The 11,443-nt window shown below is 52.4% G+C and overlaps 1 protein-coding gene across 1 annotated transcript; it reads left to right on the top strand.

The window, feature by feature from the left end:
* Positions 1-9: 9 nt before the first annotated feature.
* Positions 10-2,228, top strand: LOC120226785 (keratin, type II cuticular Hb6-like). The gene is made up of 3 exons (XM_039224952.1): positions 10-140; positions 1,898-1,929; positions 2,068-2,228. The coding sequence occupies exons 1-3, from the start codon at positions 37-39 to the stop codon at positions 2,226-2,228; spliced, it is 297 nt and encodes a 98-aa protein (XP_039080883.1). The 5' UTR covers positions 10-36.
* The last annotated feature ends 9,215 nt before the right edge of the window (positions 2,229-11,443 follow it).

Here is an 11,443-nt window from a genome sequence, read left to right as displayed (position 1 = left end):
GAGCTGGAGGCCGCCCTGCAGAAGGCCAAGCAGGACATGGCCTGCCTGGTCAAGGAGTACCAGGAGGTGATGAACTCCAAGCTGGGCCTGGACATCGAGATCGCCACCTACAGGCGGCTGCTGGAAGGCGAGGAGCAGAGGTGGGTAAAGTAGCCTATTTCCTCTCCCAGCCCTGCCTGGGTTTCTAGCGTACAATGTGCCCACTGGCATCACTGGACTCCCATTTCCAAATACCCCATCCTGCAGTTTTACAGGTAATTTGAGTAAGTCCTTTCAGTATGTTTCAAGCCTTTCTTGAGTCAGTCATGCCCACCTACGTGCTCCTATGAGATTGGTACCTTTTGCATCTGCTTCAGAGCCAGGAGTCAGGACATATTAATTGTTTTCCTGAGAACCCAAGTCTGGGCTTTCAGCCACCCCTCCTTGAAAGTGCCTTTCCCCTCCTGGCCCTGCTTGTGTATAATCCAGAATGTAACTCTCTTCACAAGCCTGGCCTTGGCCCCATCCCCCAGGGGTTCATATTTATCCCATAATGACTGACTCAGATGGGGGTTTTATGAACTCACGTTTATGTATTGCAAGTACACCTGCTCTAGGCATGTTTGCTTACTGCCAGTGTTAGAGGTGGCAGGGTTAGTGGATGACTGATCATCTCCCTTGTGTCCTACACTCCCAGGATGTTGCCCCTAGGTGGGTCAGTTGCTCACTCTCCGGGCCTTCTCCTTGTGTATGGCCTGGCTGCTTGTCCTCAGCAGAACAGAGTGTAGGGTGAGGATGCCGAGGAGGCCTTGGGGGCACGCTGTGCAGTGAGGAGATGGGGACCCAGCTTTGGTAGCTGGAATTGAAGTGGTCACACAGTGAGAAGACTCGCGGCAAACTGGAGTAGTTGCTTTGGCCCGTGGTTTGCTGGGCCTGGGAAGTTTGATTAGTGGATAATTCTGCAGCAAAGAAGATCTCAAGACTGAGTTTGGAAGGCCTGGAGTTAGCACTGGATACTGAGCAGCCCAGCCCTCCACCACATTGGGCTTGTGGCAGGGTGGGGGTGGGGAGGACTCAGAAGCTTTGGTGTGGGCCCTGTATGAAACTGGGGCTTGGGGTGAGTAGGTGGTGGGCTGCGGATTCTCCCCACACCTGAAGTTGACCTTGTCAAGCCTTTGCCATGGTGCGAGCAGAGAGAGTCCCGTTCCCTTCCCTTGAGATGTGTTGCATGGGAAGGGAATGAGGGTCGAGTGGAGTTAGGTGGCCCAGATTATAGCCCTGCCTCTATTGGCGGTTATTTCCTCTCTCTGGGTCTCTGTTTCTCCACCTGTCAAATGAAGGAACTCATGTAGACGGTCTGTCTGTTCGAAGTCGGTTCAAAAATCCCATTCATTCATGCAACAGTTGTTTATTGGGCCAAACACTGATTTAGGCACTGTGGATTCTGCAGTGGGGAAAAGACAAGACAGAAAGTTCTGCCCTCCTGAAGCCCACGTTGTAGTGACAGCAATCAGACCAGATTTAGGGACTTAAATCTGCATCTCCTCCAATGCGTTTACAAGTCAATCAGAACCAATAGCCATAGTAGCAGCGGACAGGTCCGATCTCCTCACCACGTGGCAGGCACGAAGCCCTTACGTGTGTCACTGGATTCCACCCTCACAGGGAATCTAGGAGTAGATACTCCTGATCAAGAGGCAGGTGGAGCGAAAGAGGGCAAATCCAAGGTTGTTGAGCCAGCCAGGCCCACCGGGCATCGTGTCTCCAGAGCCCACGTGGCGGCTGGGCGACCCCGGCTTCCCGATTGGCGCGTTTATAGCCCCTCCCCCTCAGCAAGTGCCCAGAAGGAGGGCATGGACCTCGCTCGCTGTAGCCTCTGGCCCACAACACCGACCTCTCTCTTTTCCTTTCCCAACAGGCTGTGCGAGGGTGTCGGAGCCGTGAATGTCTGTAAGTAACCCCTCCGTTCCCCCTGCTCCCGCGGGGGCGGCGCCAAACCTTTGCGCAGGGACGTGTTTGCGACCGCCGAGCCGCCTGGCCGCCTGGCCGAGGCCGTGCCTGATGCGTTCTCCCCCCTCTCCCATGCAGGCGTCAGCAGCTCCCGCGGTGGCGTCGTCTGTGGCGATCTCTGCGCCTCCGGTGCTGCCCCTGCTGTCAGCAGCCGCGTCTGCAGCGCCCCCTGCAGCGGCAACGTGGTGGTGGGCACCAACTCGTGCGGCGCCTGCAGCGTGGGCTGTAAGAAGTGCTGAGGCCGCAGCGCCCCCTCCAGCGCGCAGCCGCGTCACCCTCCACCCGGCCAGGACCTCGATCGCCCCGCCACTGCCCCACGACCGCCGGCTGCCCGCCCCCAACATCCAGTCTCCAGATGTGCACACTAGGCACGTCCACCCTACGTGCTCCCTCTGTGCGCCACCTCCAGGCGCCCCGAGCCCAGTGCACCTGGGGCGGCACCTTGGCCCCCTTCCCGTAGCCTTTCCTAGTAGTGGGTTTGTCGTCTTGAGGATTCATCCCTTTCTTCTGCCTTCTGTGTTGTTTGCTGGATTGTTTGCCTGACTCCCTCAGCTAAGCTTGCAGGGACAGGGCAGGCCCTAGACTCTCCCTGTCTCCACTTCCTGGGAATCCGCCAGTGTGCTTGTTCCTGTGGAATGGAGGTGGGGAACACCGACGGTGGTTTTTCCTGTAACTCTGTGAGGCCCGTGACCGTGGGAGGGAAGAGCATCTCCTTCCAGGGCTGCCTGCAGAAGCTTCTGAAAAACCAGTGACTCAACTGCCAGCCCATTTGTTTGCCTTCCTTTCACTCTTGTGTTTCCAATAAACTAACTGTAGCTGATTAAACCTGGTGCCTCAGAGTCTTCAAAGTGCCAGGGCTGTCCTGGGATAGGAGCTCCCTGCCACAGATTTCCTCAGGACCCCTCCATCCACTTAGTTACTACGGGCAGTGGGTGCTCCCCTCTGATCTTGAGCACCCCAATTCACAGTGAAACAGAAGAAGGCTGATGGATGGAGGGAATCAAGTAGGGTCATGGATTTCTGTAGCCCAAGATCTCTCAGCATCAACAGTATTGTCATTTGGGGTTGGAGCACTCTTGGCTGGGGGCTGTGTTGAACATTGCAAGGTACTTAGCAGCTCACTGGTCTCTACCCACTAGATGCCAGGTACACTCCCCCCCACCCCGCCTCATTGATTGGGACAACCCAAGATGTCTCTAGAAATGGACAAGTATGCCGTAGCAGTTCTCCACCAGGGTGATTTGCCCCCCTCCCCCACCCCCATCCCCCAGTCATTTCTGGAGGGGAAAGAGCTTAAGGAAATGTGTGAAGATGAGAACAGAAGGAAGGAGTGTGAGACAAGCAATGTGGGGGAGAGAAAGAGCATTGGGTCTGGAGTCAGACTAGGCTTCTCACTGAGAGTCCTGACTCTGCCATTTTCCAGACGTGTGACTTCTAGCAAACTGCTTCCACGGTCTGAGCTTCCGTTTCTTTCTCACCCCTCCCAAGACCCCCCAAAGTTTCATCATGTCATGATATCAGCTTGAAGTTCGGGATCTCACTCTTTGGATCAGATCCAGGTATGCACAAGCCTCTTGGGACATGGTTCCTTTGTTGCAGCCCCCTCCTGTCCCCCCCACCCCATTATGATTTATCTCAATCTGAAGATCTGTGAATTAAGAGTGTTTGTGTCTACCACACACCTGACCTGCAATGGTGAGATAGGGGTAGGATAGCCAGAGTGGGCACTCCCATTTAGAGGGAGGGAAAATTGGGGGCACTGAGAAGTCACTGATTCTTAGCAATTCCAAGTATGGTCAGGCAGGCCCTGCTACCTCCTCCCATTGTAGAGTGTTGTTAGTGCCCATTTTTGCCCCTTGGAGGTCTCCTCCTCTGTTCTTGGCTCTATCCTTTGGGATCTTGGCTCCATTTTCTGGATTGTTCTTTCTTTTCCATGATAAGTGGCTCGTGTTTTCTTAGCCTGCTTCCTGTCTGTAGGAGGTTGGGGACCAGAGGCCCATTTTCATCTCGAATCATCCCTATTCCTTTAGTGAGAACGGCTATAGTTCTTTCAAAAATGTCATTTCTGGGGCGCCTGGGTGGCTCAGTCAGTTAAGCATCTGACTTTGGCTCAGGTCATGATCCTATAGTCTGTGAGTTCAGGCCCCGCATCCGGCTCTGTGCTGACAACTCGGAGCCTGGAGCCTGCTTCAGATTCTGTGTCTCCCTCTCTCTCTGCCCCTCCCTTGCTCATGCTCTGTCTCTCTCTCAAAAATAAATAAACATTAAAAAAATTTTTTTTAATATTGTTTCTGGTGTATCAAATGATGACAGACTTTGCTGGACAGAAGCTATCCCCATATATCTCTTTGAGATAGGCTCCTCTCAACCTTAGGCTGAGAGTCATAATGTTTTAGGACAACACTTAAGATTCTTGGAAACCCTGTTGCTTAGCAGACAGAGAATATCTACGATGGTGCCTTTCAGATGCTTAGAAAACTTTTGGTCCATGGAGTGAGTCTAAGAGGCCACGAATTTAATCTTTCTGAGATCTCAGCAAATGACCCAACAGCCACAGTATTCATCTGGCTTTTGCTTGAGGGCATGGCTTACTGGCAGGGCTTTGAATTTGAACTTTTTTCTGCAGCCATTTTTTACTTTGAGAACCTTTTGCTAACTGGAAAGACTGTCCTTCTGAATTGTGCTAAAAAGCTGAACATTTCCCTCCACAGTCCATCTCTGTCCCCTTGTATTTTATCGTAGGCAGCTAGAAGCCAGTGGCAACTTCGTCATTCTACCTGGAAACCCTAGCCAGATCCCCAGATCCATAGATGTCCCTTTTATCTTCTTTGTCACCACAGGCAATAGTACTGCCAAACATGTCACCACTACATAATATGGGTCGCCTTTTACAGCATCTAATAATAACTTCATTGTCTATCCGCCTTTCTCTAATGGTCTCCTTGAGGACATTCAGACTCTGCCTGGTGCCTGGTCCCAAAACCAGTTGTGACCAAACCCAAGTTTGTTTGTCCGACGTGCAGCCAAGCTGATCCTTGAGACACTGAGTATGCAGAAAGGAAAGGTTTATTCGAGAGGCAGCCAAATGAGGAGACAGGATGGCAAGCCTCCTATCGGCCTCAGTGAAGGGGGAGAGAACAAGTTTTGCTTTGTTTTTTTTTTGTTTTTTGTTTTTTACAATCATAGGAGTTGAGATTATGTACATGTTTTTTTTTTTTTAATTGTTTTATTTATTTCTAGGAGAGAGAGACAGCGCGAGCAGGGGAGGGTCAGAGAGAGAGGGAGTCACAGACTGAAACAGGCTCCAGGCTCCGAGCTGGCAGTCAGCACAGAGCCCGACGCAGGGCCCGAACCCACGAACTGCGAGATCATGACCTAAGCGAAAGTCGGACGCTTAACCGACTAAGCCACCCAGGTGCCCTGAGATTATGTACATGTTAATGGAAAGGGCAGGGGCACTTAGGACTATTAATGAAAACAGATGCAGCACGCGCCCCGAGCAAACATACATATAATGAAACATACATCCCATGTTCACCTGGGTGTGGACACTTAGCATCAGAAGGCGGCAAAATTCAGCCCCTAATGTAAGAGGTGATTTCAGGACAAGGAGCAGGGACTATGGGCACTCTCCGAGAGTGAGTATAAGCAGGGTTCTTTGTCTCTGGTAAGGAATGCAGGGCCTTGCCTGTTCATAGGCGGGAACCATATGAGTTGACCTTGAGTCCAGGCTTCTGCAGGGCAGCTAGTGTATTTGTTAGTGGGGTCAGAAAAGACACAGTAGCTGATTAGGGAGGAACGGGTCTCTGAAAAACGAGATTTTGACTTTCTGTGAAGTTTCTGTCTCCTGGTTTGACAATGTTACAGGTCTTAGGTGTTCTTGCAGTAACACCTGGATTCCAGGTACGGATTTCTTCTTCACTTATCTATTGCAATTCACAAAGTATCCCCAAACCCAGTGGCTTAAAACAGCAATATTTCTGATGATCCCTGGGATGAAGCCTGGATGATCTTCTGCTTCTTATTATTGGCTGGGGCCTCGGGGAGGTCCAAATGGCTTCACTCAGGTGCTTGCTATGTGGTGCTGGCCGCTGGCCGAGAGCTCAGCTGGGGCCGATGGCCAGGAGCCTCTGTCCTCCTCCACATGCTGCCAATCCTTAGGTCCCAGGTGCAGAAGCCCAAGAATGGCACTTCTACCACATTCTATTGGTCAGAGCAGTCACGGGCCCAGCTCAGATCCAGGGGAGGGGCAATGAGGAGTGACAGGCATGCAGAGAGACGGAGGAATAGCTGAGGGCCATTTCTGAAGACAGCCACCACTGAGGATTCGATGAGACCATGCACATAAAATTTGGAGTGCGGTGCGGCACACACTTGGCAAGTGCCGTTATTATTGTTATTACTGTTACTGTGGTATCATCACAGCACAGCATTTTGAGCCTCTAAACAACAGGAGGCAGGGCAGGGTTGTAGAAAAAACTGGGTGTTGCAGGACACCTAGGTGGCTTAGTGGATTAAGTGTCCAACTTCGGCTCGGGTCATGATTTCATGGTTCATGAGTTCGAGGCCTACGTCTGGCTCTGTGCTGACAGCTCAGGGCTTGGAGCCTGCTTTGGATTCTGTGTCTCCCTCTCTCTCTGCCCCTCCCCCGCTCACACACACACACACACACACACACACACACACACACACATACTCTCTTTCTCTTAAAAAATAAACATAAAAAAAAGACTGGGTGTTGAAAGTCTGGAATTTTGGGGGTTCTTGTCCTGGTTTAGTCACCAAGAGTGTGTGGTCAAGGCTTTTTAGCTTTTGGAACCTCAATTTCTCCATGTTTTGGGGGTGATAACTCAAGGAGCAGTTGCTCCAGCTGCTGGGCAGGGCCAGGCAGGCACTGAGGGACTGTTACTCTGGGTATGGTCACTACCACAGCGGGCCTCACCTCAGGCTTGTCAGCCCACAGGGGTCTGACATCCAGGTAGCTCACGTTCCTTGCGGTCAATGGAAACTTTCCGCAGAGGAGGCACGTTGCTCTCTGGGAAGCCCAGAATTGGCTCATGCCATCTACCTCTGCAAGATAATGCAAAAAGTGCCTGGAAGGAAGTAGGAATGAGGAACGACTACGAATGAAGAAAGCTTTTCTGGGGTGGAGTTGGGGGTGGGAAGGAGTGGGCTGTGGAAGAGAGTGCAGACAGGAAAGGCTCATCCCAAGCTTTCCGAGGGCACCGGAGAGCCGTCCCCCTCCTCCCCACCACCCTTAGGACTTATGAGAGTTCCTGGATTTTTGCATGCTCTTTCTCCGAACCACCTCTTCATATGCTCTTCTCTGTCTGGAGCACTGCTGGGAGCCGCACCGGCCTCTCTGGATGTCAGTCACAGCAAGAATATGGTAGCGTTTGCACAGCTCCTGCCATGAGAAATGAAAACTGGTATCTCCTTCTGCTACTACTGGCTCATGTTGGAAATGAGCCTGCTGGTATTGACCAGGCCTCATAATATTCCATATCAGACCGATATTCTGAACACGGATAAGCATATTACCTCCTAAGGAAAAGCATATTCCTGCCTTTACAAAAGAGATTTTAGATGAAAGCTCTGTAGATGATTGTCAAAAGGCTCTTCCTATGGGCCTTGCAGATTCAAGACTTAGATAATAAGGGGGGTTAAGAACACAAGAGTTACAACTGAGCCTGGCCCTAAGACAAAGAGCCTAATTTAAAGTTACGGTACAGATAAGGGCAGAACATAAGTTACTACATATATCTTTGCTAATTGGTGATGCATAGCAGTCCCTTCCAGAAGGCCTACTTTCCACAAACACCCTCCCTTACACTGGCAGCTGGGATGAGGATAGATAAGAGTAGCTAAAACATAAACCCAGATGCAAAGACTGACCTATTTATGGCCCCCATGGGGCTTGCACATTCAGCATCAAGGAAAAGGCTCGCTCAAGCAACTTAGGAACAAGCCTAATATACATTCTTCCTCTTGTGATTAAAAATTGTCTAGAGGCGGGGCACCTGGGTGGCTCAGTTGGCTGGGCCTCCAACTTCGGCTCAGGTCATGATCTCATGGTTCAAGGCCCGCGTTGGGCTCTGTGCTGATAGCTCGGAGCCTGGAGCCTGTTTCGGATTCTGTTACTCCCTCTCTCTCTGACCCTCTCCTGCTCACATTCTGTGTGTGTGTGTCTCTCTCTCAAAAATAAATAAACATTTAAAAAAATCGTCTAGAGGCCTACCCATGCAAAATAAGGTAAGTTTGTTAGTATCTTAATCTAGGGGACTGATGTCAAGAATATGGGGAGGTTCTGCAAGAATACTTTTGTAAAGCCTGTTTCTGTACACCTTCCGCTGATCAAAGCATCTTACTACAAATAATTAGCCCCTGTAAAAATTCTGTCTTCTGATGTCATGTTATTGTTGAACCTTTAAATAAAGACATCAAAACCGATAGGATGGAGATGCCTGCCTGGTGATCAGAAAGAATCTCCAGGGCTCTCTCACTCTCTCTCTCTCGCCGACACCGTCCATCCTTCAGGGACCCCTGGACCTGCTGGAGCCGGCCTCCAGCAGAACACATCTCTTCCTCCTGGTTAACTCCTTAACTTATGTTGACATTTTTCTGTAAGATATAGACTTTGTGGAGGACAGGCATCTGTGATTATGTCCATCACTTACAGGAACCCTGGCTTGTGTAACAGCACTTGGTACATATTAGATGCTTTATAGTTATTTGTTGATTGAATAAATGAACTCCTGTTCTTCCTTTAGGTCTTGGCGTCAATATTACTTCCTTTGGGAGGTAACCAGCTTTCCCGGGTTAATAATCCTCCAACTACGCTTCTCCTTTGCCCTTAGCTCCAAGGCCCAGGTCTCTTTGTGGCTGCACCTGTCGTCAATGGAGAGGTGGCAGTGGGACCTAGGAAAGGAGGCTCTCATAAATGGAGAGTATGCAACATCAGTCCTGCCTGGTGCCTGGAGCTGGCAGGCTGGAAGGAAGGTGCATCCCGTCCGGAGACATGGGGTCTCCCTGGGATCCCCTGGGGCACCTGGATGACATCACAAGGCTGGCAGTCTTTACAGTATCCTCCTTAAGTCCCTGGGAAGGGAGTATTATGATCTTAGAGCAGAGCTCGGGGTCACTACCCAAGAAGATCAGAACTGGAAAGGCCCTTGCAGAGCCCCTGGGCCAGCACTCACTTGACGTGTGTTCAAGGCATCCTGAGCCAGAGGCAGGGAGAAAGGTGGGGGTGACGAGGAGTGGGGAGAAGGATTGAGGTCAAAGCCAAATATTCAGGATGGGTGTGCTGTGTTCAAGAGTTTGGACTTCATCCCGAGGGCAGTGGGGCTCCGCTGAAAGGTCAGACTTGTGTTTTATAAAGACCCCTGTCTGCTGTGTAGTGTGGGCTGGGAGGGGAGAAGGCCAGCACTCCAACCAAGATGGCGGTGGCTGGAATGTGGGTGGTGGCAGCAGAGAGAGAGGAAACGGATGGATTAGAGGGGCACTTAAGAGGTAGAAAAGGAAAGCACTTGGGGGTTAATTGGTTTTGAGGGTGAGGATGCAGACATGGGGAGATAATAGCTCTGGGCAAGTGTGCTAATGATCTTGACAGGGGCACAAGAGGAGGCTCCGGTGGAGAGAGTGCGCATAGTGAGTTCAGCGGGAAGGTCTGGTGGGTTAGAAGAGTCTCCAGGACTGCCAAGTGGAGACGTGTTGTAGGAACTGGGGCAAGTGGGTCTGAAGCTGGGGAGTGAGAGCAGGGGAGCCATCTGGACTCGGAAGTGCAGTTGGAGAATTTTAATCAAGGAGGCCATTAACTGTAGTGGTGACTGCAGACCAGAGACTGATGTCATTGCCCAGGCAGTGTGTGCCGAGAGGCGAGAGAGGGACCCCGAGGCACTGGAAAGTTCAAGGGCAAGGTTGTATGGATGAGGGACATGAGCCAGGGAGTGGGATGGCCTGGGAGCAGCTGAGAGCCTGAAACAAGGCAAAGGAAGGCAGAAGAAGGCAGGGGAAGGCCTGAGACTCAGGAATGGGGAGGGACGGAGGGCCACAGGGAGACTAGGGGGCTTGGGTGAGGAGCTGAAAGGGCCCCGGGATTTCAAGAGGGAATGAGGGAAGGTAGCCGGTCCTCGTAGGACAGCTTGGGGAGATGGGTGGGAAGGAGCAGGGCCTGGAGGAGAGGGGCCAGCATGGGGGCTGGGTAGGGCTGGGGCAAAGGGAGAAATGAAGAGAGTGGGTGAGAGGAAGTAGACTGCACGGGAGGGCTGGGGCCCGAGGAGGGCTACTGCAGGCCTGGCTCTTCCTCAGGAGGGATAGAGGCCTCCCAAGTTTCTCCTCCCAAGAACTCCTTGACTCTTCCTGAACGGAGAGCAAGAGAGGTCAGACCGTGCGGAGGGGGGGCAGAGAAGGGAGCCCTCTCAGCCTTGGGATTGAAGCTCTGAGGTATCTGAGGATGAGGGGAGTGTGGAGGGAGCTGAGAAAATGAGTAGGTTGTATCCTCTTACCAGCTGCGGGGCTTTTGAAGACGCTGTCCCAGGTGCTAAACAGGGGTGTATATGGGGGGCAGGAAGGATGGGCAAGAGGTGGGTGTCAAGGGCCTTATCTCCCCTTGTTTGATGGGCAGCAGAGGGAACGAGATGGGGTGGGGTCCAAACTGACACAGGGTGGCCACCTGAGGTTGTTGCTGCTGTGGTGTGTGTGTGTGTGTGTGTGTGTGTGTGTGTGTGTGTGTGTAGGGGTGGTGGTGGGGAGGGGAGGGAGTGAGCGTGTACCAGGAAAGTGAGGTGTATGTGAGGGAGAAGGAGGCTAGAGCCAACTCCCCCAGCTGCCTTCCGGCAGACCCCATGACCTGCTTTGGTTCCCTTCAGAACCAGTCAGGGGAATAAGTCCCAAACTTCCTCCCACTGACAGTTGACACAGGTGCAAGGTGCTGGGGGCTCAGTCAGCACTGCCTGGCCAGGGGAGGATGGCACTGTCTGGGGACCAGCCCTGCAGGTGTCCAGGCTCTGAGATGGCCCAGATCCGCCCCAGTCTTCAGAGGCCCCATCGCTGGGCCGGGGCACTCACCAGTCAGTGGACATGGGCTCATGCCAAGGAAGTAAGATACCACAGCACAGAAAGCACTTCCTCCAGTTTATTGGGAAAACGGGAGACAAGAGACCAGAGAGGCAGGGGAGGCATCCAGCAGTGCTCCTGGCAGGGAAGGCGAGTCCTTCTCCCTGGGAGGGGCCAGAGGCGAACAGAGAGGAAGGGAATGCTGACCATTCCCAGGCAGCGGCCCCCTCCTGTAGGACAAGATGAGCAGAGGAGTGGCTGATGGGAATGAGCCGCATGGTGTATTCTCAGAACACGAGGGGAAGAGCTACTGAGGCACCGCTGTTCTCAGCTGGAGGTGGAGGCAGGGCACACCTGGCAGGCAGAAGGGGCTTCTCTGGCTCTCTCTTGGGGCCAC

Source organism: Hyaena hyaena, unplaced genomic scaffold (genome assembly GCF_003009895.1).
Source record: "Hyaena hyaena isolate Hyena2069 unplaced genomic scaffold, ASM300989v1 scaffold_1851, whole genome shotgun sequence".
Taxonomy (NCBI): Eukaryota; Metazoa; Chordata; class Mammalia; order Carnivora; family Hyaenidae; genus Hyaena; species Hyaena hyaena.
Note: the sequence above shows the minus strand (reverse complement) of the source record. Positions and strands in the feature narration are given on the sequence as shown.